Source organism: Anneissia japonica, unplaced genomic scaffold, assembly GCF_011630105.1.
Source record: "Anneissia japonica isolate Jap-2015-1 unplaced genomic scaffold, ASM1163010v1 scaffold287963_len587249_cov193, whole genome shotgun sequence".
NCBI lineage: Eukaryota > Metazoa > Echinodermata > Crinoidea > Comatulida > Comatulidae > Anneissia > Anneissia japonica.
The window spans coordinates 455,793-481,772 of NW_022750702.1; the positions used below are offsets into that span (position 1 = coordinate 455,793).

The window sequence follows — 25,980 nt, forward strand, 5'->3', positions numbered from 1 at the left end:
GGTACCCATTCCAAGACATAAACTTCCTGATGTTACTAAGCTCTGTTTGAAGTTTATCAGGAGTACACAATCTGTGGGCTCTAGAAACTAAACTACGAATCCAGGAGATCTTATGGTTCCATGGAGCAAAGCTATCATAATGGACATATTGACCTGTATGTGCCATATTTTTACGATATATACTCATTCTTCCTACACTGTTGTTAAATTGTAAATCCAGAAAGTGTACTGTGTCACTGTTTTCAAATGATTCAAAAGTAAAATTTATCTGTCTATGAAAAACATTAAAGTAGCTTAGAATTTCGGGAGCTGTCAATAATGTTAGTACTAGAAAATATTAAACCTAATTTATTACTTACATTACAGACGACATTATCATTTTCAAGTATATTCTGTAATCCTAAAACATATTGGAATGCCTCACAGTTTTTAACATGATCAAATATAACACTATCAGATCGTGAAGAATGTTCTTTAAGTCTAGTTATTAAGCACCTATCTGTCTTACCAATATAATCACTATTGCAGCCTGGACATTTAAAATGATAGACAACAGAACTTCTATACTCCTTAGGGGTTTGATCCTTAGTAGATATAAACTGAGAAACATTTTTATACTGCCATAAAGTTATGAATTTTACCTCTTTAATTAAGTGTTTCTTTACCTTATTTAAACATCTACGTAAAATGAACTCACCTGGTTTTCCTAGATATGTCAATCTAACCCAAATCTTAATCAAGCTATCATCAGTAGGCCTATGTATACATTTAGGTTCATTTAATTTCTTAAGTACATTATTAACAACTTTTAAAGGGTACCCATTCCAAGACAAAAACTTCCTGATGTTACTAAGCTCTGTTTGAAGTTTATCAGGAGTACACAATCTGTGGGCTCTAGAAACTAAACTACGAATCCAGGAGATCTTATGGTTCCATGGAGCAAAGCTATCATAATGGACATATTGACCTTTATGTGTATTTTTACGATATATACTCATGCTTCCTACACTGTTGTTAAATTGTAAATCCAGAAAGTGTACTGTGTCACTGTTTTCAAATGATTCAAAAGTAAAATTTATCTGTCTATGATAAACATTAAAGTAGCTTAGAATTTGCGGAAATCATTGGGCTTAGCTAATACTAGCGTGTCGTCAACAAAACGAGTATAAAACTTAATAGTACCTGATTCAATAAGTTTGGGAACAATAGACCCTTCTAGTTCAGTCATTAAAAATATTAGCTAAAACTGGGCCAAGAGGCGAACCCATTGAGACACCATCAGTTTGTTTATAGAATTCATTATTACATGTAAATACAGTTTTAGTACAGCAATCTCTAAGTACAGTAGTTTCCTTAGCAAATTTTTATTATGGTTAGTAGATATCAGTTTCTTATTGTAAACCCTATCAAGAATTATATTAATTACCTTAGTAAGGGGAACATTTTTAAACAGAGATTCAACATCAAAAGATACAAATCGGTAACCTAAATTATATAAATTGTTTGGTATAGCTTTAATGCGGTCAGCAGCATCAAAAGAATCTTTAAAGACAAAATCATTAACCGTTAGAGGGCCTAATAAGTTTGATAAGAACTTGGCTACTGAATAATAACAAGTAGGCTACCGGTCGTGTCAATAATAGGTCTTTGGGGTTGAATATTATCAAAATCTTTATGTAATTTAGGTAGTCCATGGGCTCTAGCAGGCATGGTTGATACTGGACGAATTTCTTTGTATTCAGTTTCAGTTAGTTCATTTCTATTAAATAGTGTCCGAAGGTAGGCTTGTGAACTCACCTGGTTTTCTTAGATATATTTAGAGATTGCTGTACTAAAACTGTATTTACATGTAATAATGGGTTCGCCTCTTGGCCCCCTGAGTTTTAGCTAATATTTTAATGACTGAACTAGAAGAGTCTATTGTTCCCAAGCTTAGTTTAGTAACATCAGGAAGTTTATGTCTTGGAATGGGTACCCTTTAAAAGTTGTTAATAATGTACTTAAGAAATTAAATGAACCTAAATGTATACACAGGCATACTGATGATATCTTGATTAAGATTTGGGTTAGATTGCCATATCTAGGAAAATTAGGTGAGTTCATTTCACGTATATGTTTAAATAAGGTAAAGAAACACTTAATTAAAGAGGTAAAATTCATAACTTTATGGCAGTATAAAAATGTTTCTCATTTTATATCTACTAAGGATCAAACCCCTAAGGAGTACAGAAGTTCTGTTGTCTATCATTTTAAATGTCCAGGCTGCAATAGTGATTATATTGGTAAGACAGATAGGTGCTTAATAACTAGACTTAAAAGAACATTCTTCATGATCTGATAGTGTTATATTTTATCATGTTAAAAAATGTGAGGCATTCCAATATGTTTTTAGGATTACAGGGTATACTTGAAAATGATAATGTCGTCTGTAATGTAAGTAATAGATTAGGTTTAATATTTTCTAGTACTAACATTATTGACAGCTCCCGAAATTGGTCTATCATATTGTTTAAAGAAGCGTTCGCTATACGTAGACTACACACCCTTTGCTTAACAATGGGCTCAGAGCTTCAAAAGAGCTTTCTTTGTTTTTGTAGGTATCTTTGATCATTCGAGTAAGAATGCTTTGATCTTTTGTTTAAATCACTGCTATGTCACCTACTAGAGGTAATGTTTTGATTGGTTAAACACTATTGGTACTAGTGCATATAAGCTTGCTAATATGGATAATACAGTATTTTCATTCCTGATGATGACATAATTAATGTCGAAATATTGAATCCCAACACGATGGCGTGTATTTCAATACTTGGAGTATGTATTATACTTTCTAATAGTCAAAATGTATGCGCCAATTTGAAATTTAGTAATAAAAATGAAAAAGCAGGTGTATCGTGGTAACTTGTCAATTTGTTAAGTTACCTACCAGTTTTCTATTCATCTGGTCGTCTTGTTAAGTAGAATTTTACCACTGCGCACGCACGACCAGAACAATACTGCCTTTGTCATCTGCATATGAGCCATCTCCGCAAATGATGTACAGAGCACACAGGATGGTCACGAATGACTGAATCCATTTCAGTGTCGCGTCGTCGCGTAAAACAACACCTTCATAATTAATAAGCACACATGGGCAACATGATCAACTCATATGTATGCGTGTAATGACACAAGAGTCGTTTTCATTTGCAATATTTTTTTAAATTTTTATTACAGGACATAAAAGCAATTTAAGGTTACGCAAATAATCAAAATTTAGCTATATAAAAATAAAAGCATCTCCTTGGTCCCCATACGGCTTTATCTTAAACATATTATTAGCGACCTAAATCTAAAAATTTTATATAAACCAATATTGACCAGATAACATTTTGTACTGTGGCAGTGGCAGGTCAATGAATTCGAAATACTGTAGAGGGCCCAGGGAGGGATTTTGAGAGATAAGGGGTGTAGACCACCTCAGCCCCAACTATGGTGGGGCTGAGGTAAGAAAATGTATGATTATAGCACCTAGAATCTGCCACTGTGTAGTACAAACAAAAACATTTGCAATAAACTATTTTAATGAACACGTGATCAACTTAAGTGAGGAACACACTGCGATAAATTCATCTCCACTTTCTGTGAGCTCTTCATGCAAGATACTGTCTGCACATTGTCAGTGGCAAACAGAGTTCATTAAAAATGATTTCCTGCACACATTTTGTTGCATTGTCTTCTCCATAGAGTCCTTTCAACCAACAATTGTTGGAGCAGTGTGCCTGACCTAAGTAATGTGATCAGATTGTGTGTCATTACAAAAGTTGTCAAAAGAACTGAATAGTTACACAAGCTCTGGCAATCAACTCTTGCGATCAACTCTTTTATATTCAATTCTTGAGACCAACTGGTCCATTGCACTATAACTGATATTGTAACCTACTCGTGTGATCACATAAATTATCATTACTTTTGTTAAGTGACTATGAATAACCAGCCTCTATACTTTGTGTCCTGTCTACTATGTAAAATTCAATCAATTGCCTAAATTCCCAAGGTGATATTCCAACAGTCAACACTCATGGCGACCTTCAAAAACATGTGCGTCTTCAGTGATAACTTAATAATATATTGCAAAAAAATAAAAACAATTCAATTGTAGATTTACCTACAAATAGTTGTTATACTTCATAAATGTCACCCTATGTGGCACAGTTGACTAGATTTACAGGGTTAATACTCTCACCATTTAATTGCTTGTCAGTTGCTTTGAAATGCAGAAAAATACAACATGGGCAACTGAGAGCAAGTGAATGCTTGTGATCGCACAAGTTGCTTTCAGATCGCATAGTTGCTCACCAGTTGCTCACAGTTGCTGGCTAGTTGCTAAGGATCAGTTGCTATCAGTAAGTTGAATCACATTTACAATTTAATAGAGAAAGATGTTGCTAGTTGTAAGGCAGGTTTGAAAGTTTGTTTGGTCAGGAAGGGGAAAAAAGAGTAAACTTTAGCACTTAGTTTTATTAAGGAAGCGAATAAGTAACATAACTATAACTGTAATTGTACTTTGTACTCGTAAGGAAGATTTTAAGCTTTGGGGGAAGGGGGAATTAAAAAGGCTAAACTTTAGCATTTAGATTTTTTAAGGAAGCTGGTAAGGATGTATAGAGAGGGAGAGGTAACATATATTATTTTCAAGGAAGCATAGGTAAAGTTTAACCTTATATTTGTTTAGTATCACAGTTCTCTTATGACATATTTTGTCCAGCAATAATTCGTCATTTTGAGATTTTACTGTTTTCCAGCATGCAACTAATGTTAATGTTTTTGTCAAAATAAATATTATTATATAATTATAAATATATCCAGCATATTGCTCAATAAAGGTGCACCTCCACCTGAAATGAGTAAATCTTATTTCAATCAATACTTAAATGCACCCCATTGTGCTGCATTCTTTATCAAAGTTTTTACGGTAAATTCGTCCAACTTTTGAAAGGCTTCAGTTTGCACCACAGCTGTCAGGTGGTTCATGGAAAACTTGAAACAAAAATCTTCAAGTTCCTAAAAAACAAGAAGAAATAATTTTGTTTTTAATTGTGAATGACTAATTTTTTTATCATGATTATGTTTACAGGCGTAGATTAAGAATATCAAAGGTAGAGGGGCCAACAGGTTTTAGAATTAATTTAGTCTTTTTAGGAGGAATTGGTGCGTCCCTTTCCTCTACAGCAGCTGTGGGCATAAAAAAAGGTTGGAGGGCCAAAGTGACTTTTTTATTTAACACTAAGGGCTGCACCCAAAGTTGATTTCCCAGTATACTTCCAAAATTTTCATGCACTGCTTTTATACCACTTTATGTTGAGTTCTACTAACTACTTTTAACATATGATGGGTGTCGGACCGTAAAAAACAAGGGGACTTTTAGCCAAAGATAGTTGGTAGGCCGTAAATAGAGTTTTCAATATATTTTCACGGGCCGCAACAAATTTAGTGTCGGGCTGCACTTGCCCAACAGGCCGTACTTTTCCCACCTGTGCTTTACAGGGTGCTTAAACATTTGAGACATGTTTTTAATATGAAAGTTATAAATTGGTAAAAGAATCACTTAAATCAGACATTTCGGTATGAAGTTAAAGAAGTTTAAACATACAGATCTTCACAAAATTTTAAAAAAAATGTTGTTTTACCATAGAAAATGGGGAAATAACAACATTGCATGATGTATAGATAAAAAGTTTAGTTTAGTGCAATAAAATAGAATTTAAAAATGTTGACATTCCAACATGTTCTGGTCATTATCTCCGAAACATGATTTTGTGAGGAGAGCCTGGTTTGGCTTGTCTTCACCACTTATATTCCAATGAGAAACTTACGACTGCTTCGTATTTGATAGCTGCTGCCATCAGCATTGCGGCATTTTCAACACAAATCCCTTGCTTTATGATACGTTCACACATTCTCTTCAAATGCATTTCACAGTACGAGTTTGCTAGGTCAAGCAGACCTGAAAATAGAATAAATATCTATATTTGAATAGTTTCATCTGGTTTGCTTATAGCAGTAAACTATTCTAATCGATAACAAACCAAGCACAATGGATGTAAACTTACTGAGAGTTTTCGATGATGTTATCAAAATTACTTCGTCAGCTATAGAGTACTACAGTGCTACGTCACGATACCACGTGATACTACTCTGTTGCTATCGTTGCAAAAAGCGTTTAACCGGACACAATTTTCTTCACTGACAAACCATTGATCCCAATTTCTAACGTAATTCTTAAGATGTTGTATCTTACTTTTTCTTTGTAAATTTTTAATTGATGATTAAATGTGTGTTCGATAACTAATATAGAGTACCACAGTCATGTTGTAACGACGCCAGGTGGCACTCTCTGTTGTCAACGGACTGTGGTACTCTATGTTTACACAATGCCCAAAAAATAGATGCTAGCTCACATAGTCTGACAAAGTCATGTTGATAACAGATGAAAGCTTGCAGTAAGTTTACATCCATTGTGCTAAGTGGTTTTATTATTGATTAAAACAGTTCTACAAATATATACTACTGAATAAAATACATAAATATGTACCTCAGGGCCACTGAGAGTGAACCAGGGTCCCAGGGCAGTTTACCCGCTGGGGTCTAGAGGTTGATGAATGTACATAGCAAGGTCCAAGAGCAGAACCCAAGTATTCCCTAAACAACCTTTAATGTATTTAAACAATTACAAACTTAAAGAGATTAAATCTTGAAAAAAATGCATTATTTTCTCCTGTGCCAAGATACAAGTACCTGTGAGTTGGCCATATATGGGGGGGGGGGGGATATGGCATCACCCCCATATATGGGCAAATGGCAGATATTTGTGATAGTGTGATATTTTTTCAATACCACTGCTCTGATTTTAAATCTTTAGCTTTGTATTTTATACCTTTGTTTTATACTTTTCAATGATTTTCAAACCTTTGTAATGCAAACATTATCTTAATTCATCTAATGTAGCTATTTATGGCATCACAGTCACAGCAGCTTGTATTTGTAAATTACATATTTTTCTATCCAAATTAAAATATGCATAAATATTATTTCTTGGACAGACCACTATATTGACTAACTGTTATGTTTTTGTTCTAGTAAATCAACAAAAACTAAATTGTTTTCATTTATGTTATGACCATTTGATTCTTTAAATAGAGCAATTCATTTTCCTTTTTTGGGGGGAGGGGGTGGGGAGAGTTGTAGGGTGGTTTCTATTGGATTTCATGACAGTAGAGTATAAAGCTCATAAGCTGTGTAGCAGCATTTAAATAATTTGTAAAGTCTTTACATGCCATTATTTTTGTAGCAAAATGTCTGTAAATCTATCAATAACATTTTGTTTTTCTTATCTGTGACTTACAGAAAATAATGGCATGTCAAAATTTAAGTATTTTTGTAGTAAAGTGTCAGTAAATCTATCAATCAAGCTGAATTTTTTTTCCCTTCTTATGACTTCCTTTTAAAATTAAATGGCATGAAGCAAAACCACCATGCTTATTGAATTTATTTGCCACAAACAAATTATAAAGAGACACTAAAATACACAGTTTCAGGCTATTTTAAATTTCATGTTATTAAAATGGATTAGTGCATATATTTATATACCTACCCTGCAATGCAGAGTTTGTTTCATGATGAATTGTATAGTTTTCTTTGCATTGATTCTGCAGATATTGACTCATGATAGCTGTAATAAATTGCCATTACTTGCCTTAGTGTAACACATTTAATACATAGAACATTCTAGAATAACGTTTATTTGTCCATACAATCAATGCAAACCACTTTGGTAATTATAAGAACACAAGAGACAAAGTGCATACCCTGGCTAAAACCAAGAAGGTATAACATTTTATACCTCCTTGCTAAAACTAATTTATTAATAATAATAATAATAATAATAATAATAATAAATTATTGTACAGTTTCTCTGTTTTATTTAGCATTTCTTAGCAACAAACTTTTTCAAGTGTAATGCTGCAGTTCATTGGAATAGCATTTTTTTTTCAATTTTTGGCCTACTTTGGTATCAAGTCAAACTCGGGCCTATCGCATCGTGCTCTCAGCTGCTTAGAATTTCACATGGCTGGTTTACAATATCAGCCAATCGTTATTCAGTGAGTCAATGGAAGTGGGAGAATACCCACTTAACACTTAAATTGGTTATTGTGCCAACCGCGTGATGGCGTTGGAATAGCCAATTTAACACTCAAATGGAAGTACTGCCCACCAAGAATATGTGTATATGCCATTCCTCTCACTGGTTATAAAAAAAACCAAAAAAAACGTAAGACCGGTATAGAAGAAATTTGTATTATCTAAAAAAACTACAACCATGCCGGTATAGAAAAGAACATACATTTGTATTTTGACAATAGAATGCAATCTTTGTTTACAGGGAAACAAACTTTTCCTACTAGCATCAGTAGCATATCTAGGCCTCTTAAAATAGAAGAGGAGCTGATGGGTGTGGGAAGGTGAAAAGTGGGGGATCGATGATTAGATGAGGAGTGCAAACTCGCAAAATAAGGTGATTTGAGGTGATTTTTAACTATTTGAGCATGATTTGGGGGGGGGGGGAAATTATTTTGGGGACATGGCCCCCCCCACAACACCCTAGATAAGCCACTGCCTAGCATACCCTGCAATTTACCCTACAGTCTGACACGGCTGTAGAGACAATAAATCTATTGGCTAATTATAAAGCAATGTGACTTATGCAATATACTGTAGAATTCAATAGAATTCTACTGTGCTTATGTATATAAGATAAAAGCTTTTTCTTTCTGGAGCTTTTTAAAACCAAAGTGCATCGTGTTGTTTGAGACCGGATTCTTGATTGATCTTACATGGAATAAAAGTTTATTTGAGAGTTGTGTTTTGACTTTGTGAACTGTGTTTATATTTTGTATGTTAAAGAGGGATTCCTAGTTATTTCCTTATAGCCTGGAAATTCATTACAATCAATCAATCAAACTTTATTTATCCATGTAGACACAAGTAAAATCGAAATTCTTTTGCCACTGGCAAAAACATGAAACAATTAAAAATACTGCAATATCAGCATTTAAATATCATTGTAAAAACATGTAGGCTATGTTCTCACACAGCAGCTAACGGTTAGCAGGATCCGGATCCTGCTTACCGTTAGCTGCCATGCATCCATACGAGAAAATCCCGATCCGGATACCAAGAATATAATGATCGAATCACTGGCCAATAAGAAACTGGAAATTGTAAACGTGTATGTGTGATTGGTTGATGATAAAAACGCACTCTATTATGCTTGCTAACCGTTAGCGGTATCTGGATGCTGCTTACGGTTAGTGCTAACCGATTGGGCTTTCTCACACAGTTAGCGCTAACAGTTAGCTCCCGATGCTGATACTACAGTAGGTCTCTTATGAGAACCAGGCTTAAAGACACTTAGAGAACCATGAAAAATAAAATCTGGAAAGTTAAAAATTACTCTAGTATACTTTAAAATGATTAATAATTTTTTTGGCACATGCAGCACTAGCAGTATAAACAATTAAAAAAAAAAATCTATAGCACAATGAAGTTTAATGTTATTAAAATAAAATGTAAATACACAAAATGTTTTCATAACTGTTTTATGTTTATTTATTTAAAATTTATTTTTTCAAATTCTTTTGGCAACAAAAAACACTTCACAAAAACATCAATTTAACAACTGCAAATGAAGGGAAAGGCTAACGGGTGAAATACACTACTGAAACAGCAAATTCATTGCACAAAGCAAATTATTAAAATAGATAAAACAAATAAATTAATACAATGCCTGACATTTCTTGAATGTCAAGTTTACTTTTAAACATTCTTAAATATTCATGGACACGCAATCAAAATTGTTTTTTAAGCCCATGACACACTCTGTCTAATTAATTTTATTATTATCTCACCACATTCTCCTCAAAACATGTGAACTGACTTTTTAGGAATTAATCGACCATCTTAAATCTGTCATCCCAAACCACAATAAAAAAAAATATATCACAGGGAGTATTCAAAATAGATTAAAGTATTATCTGAGGTCTGACATGGATTAGTAGAGAGACCGCTGATGTCTCCACGTAAAATGCATACCCTAACATTTATCCTGACAACAATTTCATTTTTAGTAGTACAGGTCTCGTTGCAATTAAAGACTACTTTTGGGACCAGGGTTTGCATGGTCTTTAGCAGCTTTGGTCTCTAATTAGAATAATAAAGTTAAAAGACATTTCTTAATTTGGGACAACAGTATTAAAGTGGTCTTTAATTGGAGGTGGTCTTTAAGTGGAGGGGTCTTTAATTAGAGGGAGGCATTACTTTAGACAATGAAACCAAATATCTGGAGGTTATGAACTAGATTAGTGATCCAAAAAACTAAAATTACTTGAACTCTGCAAAACATGCAAGACTTATTGTTCACCGGAAAAATAGATTCAAACTCACTCTTCTACAAAATACTGGACATGGATTTAGAATGACATGCAGGGGTAGATTTACAAGGGGCCTGGTCGGGCCACCGCTCCCCCCCCCCCATGGTATTAGCACACGCTAAGGTCGATTTAACCCAGTCTAAGTCGCTTGCTGGCTTTTCTGCTTGAAAAGCAACCTGGTTTATTCTACCTGTGCAAAGTTCGCTCAATCAAACTTGTATTCCATCAAGGAGAATGTTATTCAGGTTCTATGCACTGGATAGATATTTTGGGGTCAAACTGAAGTACATAGTTTGAACAAAGACAGTACAATCTGAATTGGACTTTGATATATTCAGTATTCCTTACTGAGAAAAGCAGAAATTCATCAAATACAACGAAAGGCGACATGAATGTAACAAACTGTAATTGGAACACGGAAGGTTGCTTATGATTACCTTTAGGCATTCAATATTTTTGATAATAAATAGCGACTAATTATTTGACGAGACTAAAATCAATCATCGCATGACGAAATCAATCATCCTGAGGTCAAGCTAACATTAAAGACTTTTTTTTTACCTTGTTTTTCAAACCCGCCGCTCGCCAATAATGATAATTTCAAATACAAATACAAATTCACTTAGGCCAATTAGAGCACCTATCGTCACGAAAAAATGAAAATTTAAAAAAAAAATAAAAAGTTTTTCTTTACCTTGACATCTCAAAATATAAGATATGTATATTTTTTTCCTAATTGTATAAATTTAAAGCATTTAAATAATTAATCACCCCATTACTGCACTGTTTATATTGACCAATAAAATGTTATTTTTATTTTCTCTACCGTCTGGATGATTTTTTTTGCAAAACTATTTGCTAAATAAGAAAACAAAATTTGATTTTTTTTTTTCCTGAACACTACTCATTACTCTTTGCTAAGGTTGATCATAGAGCAAAGAATAATACTTTATTCAACTTTGGACACATGGGTCAAGGATATGCCAAACAGCAAACTTAATCTTCTAAGTGGAAATTCCTTCACAAGACAAACACACCCACACAAGATGCTCCAGGCAAGACTTTTTTAATAACTTGTTTCGCAAACTTATTTTTGTTACAGGTCATCAGAGGAGGGCGGAAAAAAAATAAAACTAAAACTTTGTTTTCTTATTAAACAGTTTTGTCAAAAACATCCGGAGAAAATAAAAATAAAATTTATTGGTGAATGTAAAACAGTGTAGTAATGGGATGGTTACTGTAAATGCTTTAAATTTATATAATTAGGAAGAAATATACATATTATATTTTTGGAGATTTCAAGGCAGCAGTGGGCATAATAAAAATAAAGAAAAACTTTTTGTCATAATGCAAAAAAATCCTTTACACTTGCTATACAAAATTCACAACAAAAAAAATTAACTTAATTACAATTATAATACTATACAAATTATATATAAAAATATGAAGATTCACAATTAAAGAATTAAAATATTTGGAAATATAAAAGATTAAAAAATAACTAGTGACAAAAATTAAAATAAATTTGAATTAAAAATATTATAGTAATTATTTCTATATCTAGTGATGGTGTATAAATTTAGAGCGATAATCGTGTCAGAATTTGAAAGGACATTAATTTTATCTCATCTTAAATTTATTTACAAGTTATTTAGTTTCTTGTGAGTATGTGAATTGGTTTCTAGAAGTTAAATTGTTCAACAATTTATTCCAGACGATGAAATTGTTCTACAGTATATTATTTGTTTGGTTTCTTTTTAACCTTTCTGTGGACATTGTAGATATTAGTTGCATGTTGTGAATTAATTTAATCAATAAGAACAACAATAAATTGCAACAAAATAGCTAGTCCTTGCTTCCAGAACTGGTGTAATTGCCTTGATGCATTTGAATGATTAATTTGGATGATTAAAAACAATTCTCAATATCAAGACAAATATTTCAAACCAGATGACATTATCAGAACATCCTAATGAGCAATATTCTTGTTAATTAATTTCCTTGGTGCATCAGTATTCTGTTTTTAGAACAACAATCATTGTTTGAGATGTGTGGACAATTTATTACCTCTACCAAGGAAGTTATGCATCATAAAATTTAGTGGAATGATACATAATAATCAACGAAAGACACTATTCATTTTTCGGAACAAAATGTCACAGAAATTCAATTTATTAGCCTCGAGCATTAAAAAAAAATAGTGGAATCGCCCCATGTATTCAGACAGCACTCAAGAAAACAATGTACCTGAATACGACGGACGATTTTATTATTTTCTTGAGGGTATTCTGTCGCACACAAGAAAATAATATGCCTGGATACAATGGGCGATTCCATTATTTCATTGAGGGTATGCTGCAGTTTCGCCCATTATACAGCCTGCGTATTGTTGTTACTGTATTCAGGCACAGAGCAGAAGGTATAAAATCTATGGAGTGACTGCTCTAGTTTTGAGTACTGGGTTTGACATGTCTGTATATTGGTGGAATATGTACAAAATAAATGGATTCCATTTTGTGACAGAATGTCAGAATTAATATGCTTGTAAGTGTATATACTTTATAATATTCATTTTAAAAAGATGTCAGACATACTTACCTATTGCATTTTCTGGAGAGAGTTCTACTTTATCTGTGTACAAGTAATGGAGAAAGGCGTGGTATACTGGGTATGAAAACTGACTGATTTCAATAACACTGCAAACAAAATATAATGAATTTGATTATATATTGTAGATAACAACAGCCCATAACACAAATATTCACATAGGAGCATAATTAGAAATTCAAAAAACTAGAACAGGTGACATATTGTCCCATGTGAGCAGGTTCATGACCGCCATTATGTGAACACATTAGTAATATATGTACCCCAAACCCCTTCCTAGATCCCCAACAGGGAGTACAAGGACTCCGGCAGGGGGTCCACACTTACTTTAGCCACACCATGGATGGAGACAATTTTAGAAGACACCTCAAGATGCCCCAAAATGGTGCTGTTAGACTTCAAAAATAAATTTTTTCATGGCAGTGTATTGGCTTCTTTCCCGATGGATGATCCAGGGTTTTTCAACCAACTGTAACTTCTCACTGGCTACTTAAAGGGACCCCGGAATATTAATAAGCACAAGCAGGGCCTCTTATTACAAATAAGACATCAAAATACATCAACATCAAAAATGTTGTAGCGCCCAATGAAGCCTTAGTCAAGGGCCTCGGACCTTATTATCGCACCACTGCCTTGGACACCACCCAGCTAGTGCTGAAACTGCATCAGAGGGTATTCAGTAGAAATGATTAAACCTTACTTACTCTTTTCCACTCTCTCCCCAGTGTGACTGGAACATGGTGCGGAAGTGTTCACATCTTTAAAATACAATGAAAAATACAAGAAAGCAGCTTAGCTCAGTCCACTAATCTGGTGGTAGCCACTGTGTGTGTGCTGAACCGTGAAGATCTCTAGGTCCGCAGTTCAATTCCCATTGTTGCCTCTCCTTGTGTTTCAGATGAGGGCCGAAATACAAGTTACAATAGCGCACCGTCTTTCAGATGAGACGTTTAAGCCGTTGGTCCTGTGTGCATTATGGCCCATGCGCACGTTAAAGAACGCAGTGGACTCTTCGGAAAAAAGTAGGGGATTGTCTCCCGGTGTACTGCCCAATTACCACCAGAAGGACCCCACTGGAAATAAGTCTTCTTCTAGACTTTTGTGGGCTATCCTTGGTGTTTACACCAAATAAATCCAATCTAATCCAAGTGTGACTGATTATTTAATTGGCATTTCTCACTCCAACTCATATTATTATCTATAGGTTAACCATTAATATGCTACATGTTAAAAACTAAGCATATGCGGCTATCCATCCCAAAACCAGCATACTAACTCTAAATGTTAAACTGAGTAATTAGCATAAGAATGTGGCAGGAATGTACACTTTAGTACTGAAAAGCCGTAATATTTTTACTCATAGCTTTGTCAATAGTTAGTCGATTCCAATGACCTATCATTTTAAAGCTTAGAATGTGGAGAATACAAGTATATTAAAACTGCAATTTTCTTGTTTTGATCACCGATACCTGTTTTGGCAATGCAAGTCCCTATTATTATTCAGTCAAAAAAAAATAGTTACTGATATGACCCAACTCCAATTACCATTAAAATTGTACTGTCTGCAATGAGTTACAAAAGTTGAAAAATTCCGCTCCCTACTTAAATTGACTAATTTTATATTTAGTTAAGATATCATAATCTAGGCATGCTCACTCAACTGTCCGCCCTACTATAGCATGAATTTAAGGAACTTAATTTTATGGTGTATATTGATTTTTAGTATTCATTTTCCTTACATAAATTTTACCCACCTTATCTTCAATATTGCCTTGTGAACGTGTATATGCTTTCCTTCGACAAGAAACTTCAGGTCCGATGTTTCCTGCAAGAATAATGTTAGATTTTATTATTTTACAGAAATCTGACAGTACTGTAAAATGCTTAAAATAAAGTTAATCTATGTTGTTCCCCTGGTGGTAGGGTAGCTAGACGCCCCCCCCCCCCAAGGAAAATAGCTGAATAAAGGGCGGACAAGTTCCTCACTCAATAGCCAACCATGCTTAGTTGACACACATGTTACCTTAGAAACATGAAGATTTATTCCCACTAATAATAATTATTTTTAATGAAGTCAATTAAAGGATCTTACCGGGTCATCAAAAGCTTTCAGTAGACTTTTCTCAAGAGCTCTTCTTCCAAGAAAATTTTCTAATAATAGATCATGAAAATACAGTTTTGATACAACTTGATTTTTTTTTTATGGATACATAAATACTCAATAAACACCCCTTAATTTCACTGTAAATATGGAAATACAACACATAATTAGTCAAAATGTGATAATAAAAACTTATTGATTCCAACCAGGTTATAAAAAATGTAATTCTACGACAATAGAACATTCATAGAACGTTGAGAATGTTGATGCCCGTTTACAGTCTTTTAGGGGGCGTTTATTCGAGGGGGTATCTATTTAAAGCGGATAAATGCAGTAGTAAAATTAATACAATTACAATACGACAACTTATAGGCTGAAAAGTATCAGCTTTATCAGCTTGAAACTCACCAAATGTCACGGGACGCCATGTAGCTGCAGGTGAAGCAAAGCAAGCAAACACATCATCAACACTTGTAAACCTTGTTTCCATTGGCAACGTGATCGATTGACCTCTACATTGACCCCACATATAGACGGTTCCATTTTCCCCCATAGCAGTCGACACATGGTTATAATGAGTGGCTGCAACTTCTATGAATCTAATAAATGAAACATGAACAAAATTTTTTTAAATAAAATTGACCATGAATACAAAAAACAATACAGCACAAATTTATTAACCGGGCTTAGTAACACATAACTATAGAAGACATAACACAGCTTCACCAATTGTACTATATTTGGATAATTTTAATATAAAGTATAACCCACAAAATTTCAAACACATGACACCCCTGACAAGGTGTACAGTGAAAGGTCTCTGACAGGGGGAAAATGGGTGTGAGGGGAATTAGGTGAAGGATCTGGTGATATCAGGTAATTTTTACCTACATCATCTACTGTAATGTAAAATCAACCTTCCAACTTACCTGCCAATGTCCGATGCAATTGGTGTTGCCGTTGCCAGATTTGCTTTGTTCCCAATGCCCAATTGTCCATAGGAGTTCGCTCCCCAGGCAAATAATACTCCAGTGTCAGACAATGCCAATGCATGAGCATAACCACAAACAATCTGGATGCAAGGAAACAATTAAAAAGACTAATATTGGAATTTAACTGTCTATATAAATAGATCAATCAACGAACGGACAGATGGATATAAATAAAGGTAAAATTAAATACATAACTCTGGTAACATTGAAAAATAGGTATCAGCAAGAAAAAAATCACGTTGAGATTCAAACCCTTATGCAGACAACTAAATAAATCACTTGGTTTCATTTTGAATTTGAATTCCAGAGCACTAAATTGATTTTACATTTTGTGTCTGAACTCCATGAAAAATTGATTTTTTTTTAAAATAATGTATACTTCTTTTCCTCCTTATTTGTGCTTTTTGTTCTTGTTAATTAATTTTTTCACTTTAGGAGGTTGGAGAGTCATTTAACAGTTCATTGGTTTCATTTTTTGACAATCCAGTCTACCTCCTAAAGTGCCTGTACATTATTTTGTAATTCTTGTGTGCCATAGATAAAATAAATGAAATGAAATGCGAGTACAGCACTAGTGCATGTGAAATAGAGATCAATCAGATGATACAATCTCAAAACAACAGCCATTTTTAGAGAAACATGGCAAAGTGCACGGTCGTAAACATAAACTTTCTGTTTTGTGAAATATGCTCATATCCTCGTCAAATAAATAACAGGTTCTGATTGTGCAGTTAAGTTCTACTGACATTCTAGGAATGCTATCTCAAAATGGGGGGGGGGGCGTGTACCTTCCTTGAGATGGTTTTTACTGTGGATAGGGCTAAAAAATACATGACCATTGACTATCCATTCTTTGGAAAGTGTTATGGTTAATCTGAGTGTTAATTCAGCTATTGTATTACTTACTATTTATTATAACAAACTAGTACAAACTCATTATAATTATTTATCATACTCCATGGTATACCGCCCTGTATGTTATGTTTCTTACCTGTGAGACGACAGTGTTCTGTATGCTGGACACTCTGCAGGGACTTGGCTGGTTAACATTGTTCCCAAGACCTAGTTGACCATTACCATTATAACCCCATCCATATATCTAATATCACAAAAAAGTGTCAGTATTACAATAAGTAACAGCAACAATGGGAGACATCTCATAATTTTTCATCATCACAAACAACTGCTTGCCATTATAAAGACATTTTATTATTTTGATGTGAGTTTGCGTCAGGAAAAATATCATAAGAGTGATGTTTCGCCCAACCTGACGTGTCATACATACAAATTTTACTGCTGCTACTTGGGGATCAGTTTCAACACTAGTCACTAAGCACAAGCTGGTAGTCTAGTGGTCGTGGGTTCAATTCCCACGAGAATCAATTGCACATTTTTTCGCAAGTATTTGGAAACTTACTGAGTATTCGGTATGATAACAGTCAGGTAGGACAAAATCACCTAATAATGCAAGCCACTATCAATGACAGGGATGGTGGTAGTGACCACAAAAGGAGGTAATCACACAAACAGCATATAATTTTGTAATAACATAAGGAAACCCCACTCCTCAAAATTAATTCAAAAATAAAATTGTGATTTTAAATGAACAAATAAGTTAAAATGTTCCAGTGACACACACATAAAAAAGTCAGTTTTCATTATTGATTTATAGTCTTTTCATTAACATTTTCTTTTAATCTATGCATACAGTAATTTTATGTGCCAATTAATTAAGGGATGCTATCCTAAAACCAGCGTACTGTCAGTATATATTAAACTGAGTAATTAGCATAACAATATGGAAGTATTAAGTACTTTACTACAGAGAATCCATAATACATTTACTCATAGCTTTGGCAATAGTAAGTCGATTCCAGAAAATGACCCATCATTTTAAAGCTTACAATGTGGAGAATAAGAATATTTTAAAAAGTCAATTTTCATTTTTTGGTCACCGATGCTGGAATTCGAATGGCAAGCTTCAATTAGATTTCAATCAATCCTAATACCAACTATCGGTCTATTGTTATTTAAATATATGCAGTATACTAGTTGTAGATAATCTATAGTCGGAAGCAACATTACCGGTAAGTGCTAAGGGTAACTAGTTGTTCCTTGTAATTTGTAGTTGCGAGCAATTGTGCATGGAAGTCAACATAACACTACTGGCAACTACGGTAGTTGAGTTGAGTGACAAGTTCACAAAGTCACTTTTAACATTACCTCTCCATGTTGAGTCAAAGCTAGAGAGAATGTCTGGCCACATGCTATAGATACCACCTTCTTTCCAGCTAAAAACCAATGAAAATTGTAAATGATATCAATAATACTTGAACATTTACACAGTACTGTATCCACCACATGAGTGGCTCTCACATAATATTTTAAATTATGTTTATTTATTTATTCAACTTTCATTTATAAGGGTAGTCAGCTCATATGGCGAGCAGACTCAAAGAGGCCCTCATAACAAAATATAAAACATATGTGGCAAAGACAAACCAAACCAGTCACTCGTTGCAAATTGTGTTTCAGAGAAAATGGCCAAAACATGGTGGAATGTCAAATTTTTAAAAATCTATTTTATTGCACTAAACTAATTTTTACATATCTATACATCATTCTATGCTGTTATTTTCCCCATTTTCAATGTTAAAACAACACTTTTTAAGGATTTGATGATAGTTTCTGCATGAGAAATGCCTGAAATCATAAACTTTAAAGGCTGATTTCTCATATATATTATTCTTTAAACAGCTGTATGTTTAAACGCTTGTAACTTCATAAGGAAATGTCTGATTTGAATGATTTTTTTACCATTTTATAGCTATTATTTTACTCTCTAACACTGTAATAATAACTCAAAATTGATTTTTGCGACGAGTGACTGGTTTGGCTTGTCTTTGCCACATATACAGTAACCAAAGTAAAATACAGATAGCACAATGATAAGAGGTTCTCGATAAAATTTTTAAACAATACATAATACTGATGCCACTTTAAATTGCTCATGTACTGTATGTCTCACATGATAGTGATGCCACTTTAAATTACTCACATATTTTTCACATGATACTGACGTCACATTAAATTGCTCACGTATGTCTCACACAATACTGATGCCACTTTAAACTGCTTATTTATATCGCACATAATACAGACACCACTTTAAATCACTCACATTATGTCTCACATAATACTGATGCCACTTTAAATTACTCACATTATGTCTCACATAATACTGATGCCACTTTAAATTACTCATATCACACATACTGACACCACTTTAAATTGTCCACATTCATCTAAATATTAAATTGCTCACATAACTCTCACATAATACTGATGCCACTTTAAATTGCTCTTATATGCCTCACATAAAACTAATGTAACTTTAAATTATTTATGTTTGTCTTACATAATACTGATGCCACTTCATTAAATTGCTCACATAACTCTCACATAATACTGATGCCACTTTAAATTGCTCTTATATGTGTCACATAAAACTAAATGTAACTTTAAAAAGTTTACAGTATGTTTGTCTCACCTAATACTGATGCCACTTTCCTTGGTGTGTTGATGTTAGCTGTTGCACCTGTACCAACCTGACCACAATTATTATAACCCCAAGCATACATCTATAAGTACAGTTAAACAATACAATACAATATATATAAATGTCAATATCTATTATTATCCTTATTCCAATTACTATCACTACTCGGCAATTAGTAGAGCTCCGCATAGTACACTATAGGAAAAACATTATACGAAGGTTAGATTTAATGCTTGAAAACATTTTCTGAGGGCCTGCAAGGCCCGAAGGAAATTTTTGAATGCATTAAATCTAACCTAAGAATAATAATTTTCCGCTAGTGTACGATGCATGCTCTACTAATTGCTTTATAAGTCAATCACCGTCATTTAATGTTAGTTTTGATAACCATCGGTTGCTATAGTGATATGATCAGTATACAGTGTGCATATTTACATTTAGCTGTGCGTATGCTGATTTGTGCTTATGCAGTACGTGTTAACTACACATCAGCAGTACAGTATGGATACGATGAATAACTATTTGGTAATTTGTATTGTGTTAGAAGACTTGTTTGTAATGTATCACATTCGTCAAAGAAATAAACATTTTTTTAAAGCATTCGAGAGAGAATACAGTTACTGTCACTAACTTTCTGGCCGGTGCAGACAGGTTAAAAATTGTGAGATAATTTCATAACTACACTAGGCTACGGCCTAGGCTAGTAGTAGGAGGCGGCATCGGCGATCTCCTGCCTGCCTGTAGGCCTACATTTAATTTCGTTCCTTGAGTCTTTAAAATAGGTCTAGAATATTCCTATTAAACATTCAGTTTGCTTTGTTTATTAGGGTTCATTGATTCAAGGAAAACTGTATGTTTTATTGCATATTGTAGACTCCCATAACGATATTTCAATTTTATCTTGTTTTTGAACCATTGGGGCCACAAAAAATATAGAACAAAATGCGAATAATTAAAAAGAAAATAAATTCTGCTGTGTACCTCTCCCATCTCTGTCAGAGCAAGGGTGTGATGGCTACCACAAGCTATTTGCGTGACCTTACATGAACCGAGGTTACCCGTGTTTGAGATGAGCTTTGGTGAGAGTCCAGAATTTGTGCAGCCATTTCCAAGTTGACAATAACCATTGTGACCCCAGCTATAAGAAATAAAATATATAAAAAAATTATAATAAGAAAAACAACTGCCATATAACATGACATGATATGAAGATGATGATGAGGACGAATGATGATGATGGCTATGGCTGAAGTGGTAGAGACGATGGAGATGACAATGACATAGAAATTATACTCAAAGTTAAATTAAAAACATAATATTAATAATACTGTACTCACTATGAAAAGTTGAATTATTGTGTTGTGGAGGTAAGTCCCATAATGATAACAATAAACATTTGCTCAGCAGCCAGACTCACATGATAATGATCTAACTATTACAGTAAAATACACTTAATAATAATTATTATTCTATTACAAATTTCGTAAATATTTGAATAGTTTTATCTTGTTTGCTTATAATTATTGTACAACTGTTTAATCAATAATAAACCACTTAGCACAATTTGATGTAAACTTACTGCAAACTTTCATCTATGTTATCACAATGCCCAAACAATGGATGCTAACTCACATAGCCTGATAAAGGCCTGTTGATAACATAGATGAAAGCTCCCAGTAAGTTTACATCAAATTGTGCTTGGTTTATTGTTGATTAAATAGTTCTACTATAATATTATTGTAAATATTTTTAAAATGTCAGGAATAGTTTGGATTCTCAACCTGTAAATCTGTCCATCACCGGTCACTGCAACTACATGAGGTCCGGAACCAAAAGCCATATCTACAACACCTTTCTTGCACAGACACTCGATCTTGCGCGGATGCAAGCTACTTTGAACGTCCCCTTGTCCCAAGCAGCTGTTGTGGTTGTTGCCTAGGGAGTACACATCGTCCTCTTTGGTCACAAATATAGCCTCGTTACCTGAACTGCCAAACACGCAGGCAAACTTGATAACATTGAAAAAACTTTCATCCAGTAGACTGAATATAGGCCACTTGGCAATATCATGTATATTAGTCATTTTGACACCCTGAAAAAATAACATTGAGAATTACATTTCGTCCTTTGATAATGTTTTGTGGTATAAATTTTTTTTTTTATTTCCTTCACAACCACCAAGTACACTCTCCAGTCACAGGACTGAATGGTGCTTCATAAACCAAGTTTCTAATATTGAAGCCTATGCATGAAGTGGAGTTGTTTTTACAGTAGTTAGGAGAAAAAGTCCTGCTGTGACCGGAATTGAATCCAGGGATTAGAAGTAAAGTATCTTAACCTCTAAGTTATTAGATACACGGACACATAAGAGTCTTGCAGCCCTCTATTTTATTTGGCGACCCAATTTTGGGTCACAACCCACTGCAGTAGATGGTTCCAATGGTATGTTCACCAGATCAAAACCATTGATAATTTATAGAAATTATCCTACAGGAGGTTCCATGGCCATTCTGAAACAATTTTATATTTATTTATAGTAAATCATTTCCTTATTTCACCATTTTGTTTATTATTGTTTTTGTAGGCAGGTCCTATTGCTGTTATTTGTTAATATTAATTATATGATTCTTTTCAAAACTCTCTACATGTGTAGAGCGAATGCTAGTTTGAGTGGACGCCACGTCGAGCGAATGCCATTTCAAGCGAAAAGTATCCAGTTTTCAGAACACTTACTGTAACTTGGCCAAATTTCTTAATTTGACTGAACATTGAATTTATATTTGTTTGCCCTTTTCGAATTCAATATCAACAATAATAATTTACATTTATATAACGCATATTGCGCAGTGGCTCTATGCGCTTTACATAAAAAACATCTGCTGTAACGTAAGGTTACTTTACTTATATACATGTACTGTATGGCAATTGTGTATTGCACGCCCACCACCCCCTCTCCCCACGAAGAGCTTGCGCCCCCACTGGCCACTCCATTGATAAAGGTTCGCCCGGTATCGTGCCATTAATTTCTTATTGGCACTGTGCTGTGGGAATAACTTCTGATTCAGGTGGTTCGGACGAACCCCCCTCTGTTAAGAAACGTAACAAAATAATACTAGGTCCTGGCTTACAAAAGGCATGCTAACATACCTAGGCATAGGTGGGCAGATCAGACAAACTAGTCTTAGCCTAGCCCAACTAGCCTTCAATTAAATAAAATTACACACATTTTTTTTGTTTTGACGTCGTAATAATTTACAGTATGTACGAAAGTACGATCTTCATGCCTATCAGTTCATCGACCAATGGAAGAAAGAATACGTATGCAACTACTACTATTGTTGAAATATCTAACAATATATTGCCTGTATGTCTAATTTTTTTTCTCTATATAGGTCTAAAGAATGATATATATACTGTCTCTTATACACATCTAGATGTGTATAAGAGACAGGTACACAGACAGTATATACATGAGATATGATATATGATATATGATAATGATATATGAATGAGATATGAGAATGACCTTTTTCACCAGGAAGACCTTGAATTTTAAAGAACTTAAAGGTCATTAAAAGACTCTTCAGAAGTCGGGAAAGATCATTTCCTGACATCCAGGAATCAAAATCTTCACGGGGGAGGAACCCTGGACACCCTTTCGATTTGAGGTTTTTTGGAAACATTTTGAATCGCCCCCTCTTTAAAATCCTAAATCCACTCCTGCATACCCTGTCTCTCCAAAAATTATCCAAGCGATTTGTGAACACATCAGATGGAGCCGAGATACAGTAATGTCTTCACGTAAACCTTTTCATACTATACTTCAACAACTCTTTGTGTAAAAAATAATTTTCTGCATAACACAGTTTTGTTTTTTTTGTAATAGACTAGTTTGTACACTCCTCTAGTAATCAGATCACATTTTAAAGAATCTGTTTACGATCTATTCCTTCATATCCATATATAATCCTAAAGGTTTTGATAAGGTCACCTCTCATTCTTCTCTGTTTCAGGGTTGTTAGTCCAAGATTGCGCAACCTAGTCTCATACTGTAAATCTTTAAATTCTGGTACCATTTTAGTAGCAAGCCTCTGAACTTTTTCCAAAACATCAATATCTTTTTGTAAATATGGATTCCAAACTTTGATGCAATACTCCAAATGTGGCCTTACATACCATCTGTATATATTTCCGAAACTAGATCTATCAACATATCTACTGTAAAATTCTTTAATTACTCTCAGACTGTTCATAGCTCGTTGAGCTGCCTTGTTGCATTGTAAACTTGGGTTGCAATCACTACAGTAGTAATGACTACTCCAAGATTTTTAAAGAATCAACTACTCAAAAGTCCTTGTGATCAATTGTTGTATGCAGTACTTGAAAAGCTTGTTCTGTGACCAAAATGCATTACCTGTACCTTGCATTTATCAATATTAAACTTCATTAGCCTGTCACTACTCCAATTCAGGATCTTATCCAAGTCTTCTTGGGGTTATTTGCACCTTCTTTCTTGGTTATTTACAACTCTGTTGATTTGAGAAATATCAGCATACATTTTTTATTGCGGATGCAGAATGTTTTATTAAGTCATTAATGAAAAGTATAAACAAAGTGCGTCCTACAGTAACACTGACCCCTGAGGGCCACCACATGTTACTTCTGCCTTGACTGATTTTGCATCACATACCTTCACTTGTTGCTTTCTATTACAGTAGCAAGGAAATCTGTGATCCAAATTAAAATTTGACCTCTGACACCATAACTTTCTAATTTGCTGTTTAATCTGCGATGAGGAACACAATCAAAGGCCTTGCGACAATTCAATAATATCACATCAACATTATTACTTTTATCAATTGAGGTTACATCTTCTATGAATTCTAATGAGTTTGTCAAACATTACTTCCCTTTAACAAATCAGTGCTCTTCCTCAGCATAATTGTTATTTTTTTTATAATTACAATATACAAAATATAATACAAATCAGAAAAAAGCAAATGAACACAACATTGACAAGTACAGTACATTAAATAGACCATAGTCGTTAGCTGCCAGGAAATCACAAAAACAGCCTAAACCACTGTCACCAAATAAAAAAACTGTTAAACCAAGGAGGTTAACCTCCTTGGTTAAACTGATGGGCCTTTCCAGGATCACTCTTTTTTTCCTTTTTTTTAAAAATTGGTATTACCTCAGCATTGTTCCATTCTTCAGGCAGTTTTCCTTCGTTCATTGATGACTAAAATAATACAGCAAATGGATAAGCTAATTCCTCAGCACATTCTTTAAGCAAATTCAGATGTATTTAATTCTAGACCCGGACTTTTATCCATATTCAATTCCTGTAACCATTTTAATACTTCATCAATTTTAAATTATGAATACTCAGTTCACAAATACATCTGTCATCGATTAGAGGAACTGCACCATCGGGTTCTTTAGTAAAGACAGATTGGAAATATTCTATCTAGATTAAAACATCCACAATATCCAAATCAATTTCAGTTAATTCACCATTCTCCTTTTCTAACTGTAGCACTCCATTTTTTACATACCCGGTATTATCCACCACAAAGTTCAAGAATATCTTAACGTTTTGTGTTTACTGGAAACTCACTAATATTACAAGGCCTAGGCCTAGCCTAAGCCTCCTACAGGTACCTAGAGGCCTAGCCTAGGCCAAGAAGAGCAAGACCAATCCCACAAACACAACAAGAGACTTTCTCAGTTGCCCAGCCAGAATCACCAAAGCCATGTTCTGCCTGGCAAAAACTAGGCTAGGCAGCCTATGCCTCTTTTAAGTCATAGTCTACCTACTCTCTCTGCTAGGCCTCTTTTAAATTCTAGGCCTAGGCCTAGTCTACTCTCTCAGTCTCTGATAGGCCTCCTCCAGGCCTAGTCTAGCCCTCCCTAGCTAGGCCTAGGCCTCTAGGCCTAGCCTAGCTAGTGTTCAGTCCTGACCATGCACCTACGCTAGGCCTACCTTCTTGCTGCAAGCTGGCTTTGTGTTTAGTATGTTCCACAACTATAAGCAGAATTTCATTACCTCACTGCTAACTGTTTATACTACTGTATACAATTTTTTACATGGTCTTAATTTTTTGTTTATTAAAAACTCCGTTTATCGTCAAGCCGTGCACCTCTAGCTGGCGAGGTCGCTCAACACCGGATAGGGTTCTTCCATTTTTACTGGCGTATACTAAGGCTTAGGCTAAAAACAAAAAACATGAATAAAAATATTTATTTACT

At 34.3% G+C, this 25,980-nt stretch overlaps 1 protein-coding gene across 7 annotated transcripts; it reads right to left on the reverse strand.

Moving 5' to 3' along the window:
- Positions 1 to 3,179: 3,179 nt before the first annotated feature.
- On the reverse strand, positions 3,180 to 25,894 carry LOC117121508 (RCC1 and BTB domain-containing protein 1-like). Of its 7 annotated transcripts, XM_033266727.1 has the most exons (16): positions 25,715 to 25,894; positions 24,419 to 24,514; positions 24,143 to 24,257; positions 21,510 to 21,820; positions 20,710 to 20,866; positions 19,720 to 19,810; positions 18,393 to 18,460; positions 17,161 to 17,268; positions 16,107 to 16,249; positions 15,586 to 15,776; positions 15,169 to 15,227; positions 14,831 to 14,901; positions 13,781 to 13,834; positions 13,068 to 13,165; positions 5,856 to 5,986; positions 3,180 to 5,043 (listed from the first exon to the last, which is right to left on the reverse strand). In XM_033266727.1, the coding sequence occupies exons 3-16, from the start codon at positions 24,173 to 24,175 to the stop codon at positions 4,903 to 4,905; spliced, it is 1,656 nt and encodes a 551-aa protein (XP_033122618.1). In that variant the 5' UTR covers positions 24,176 to 24,257; positions 24,419 to 24,514; positions 25,715 to 25,894; the 3' UTR covers positions 3,180 to 4,902. The 7 variants fall into 7 exon arrangements, with proteins under 7 accessions (XP_033122618.1, XP_033122622.1, XP_033122620.1 ...); XM_033266731.1 differs by lacking the exon at positions 24,419 to 24,514 and having other exon boundaries at positions 24,149 to 24,259; positions 25,720 to 25,894; XM_033266729.1 differs by lacking the exon at positions 24,419 to 24,514 and having other exon boundaries at positions 24,143 to 24,259; positions 25,720 to 25,894.
- Positions 25,895 to 25,980: the final 86 nt, after the last annotated feature.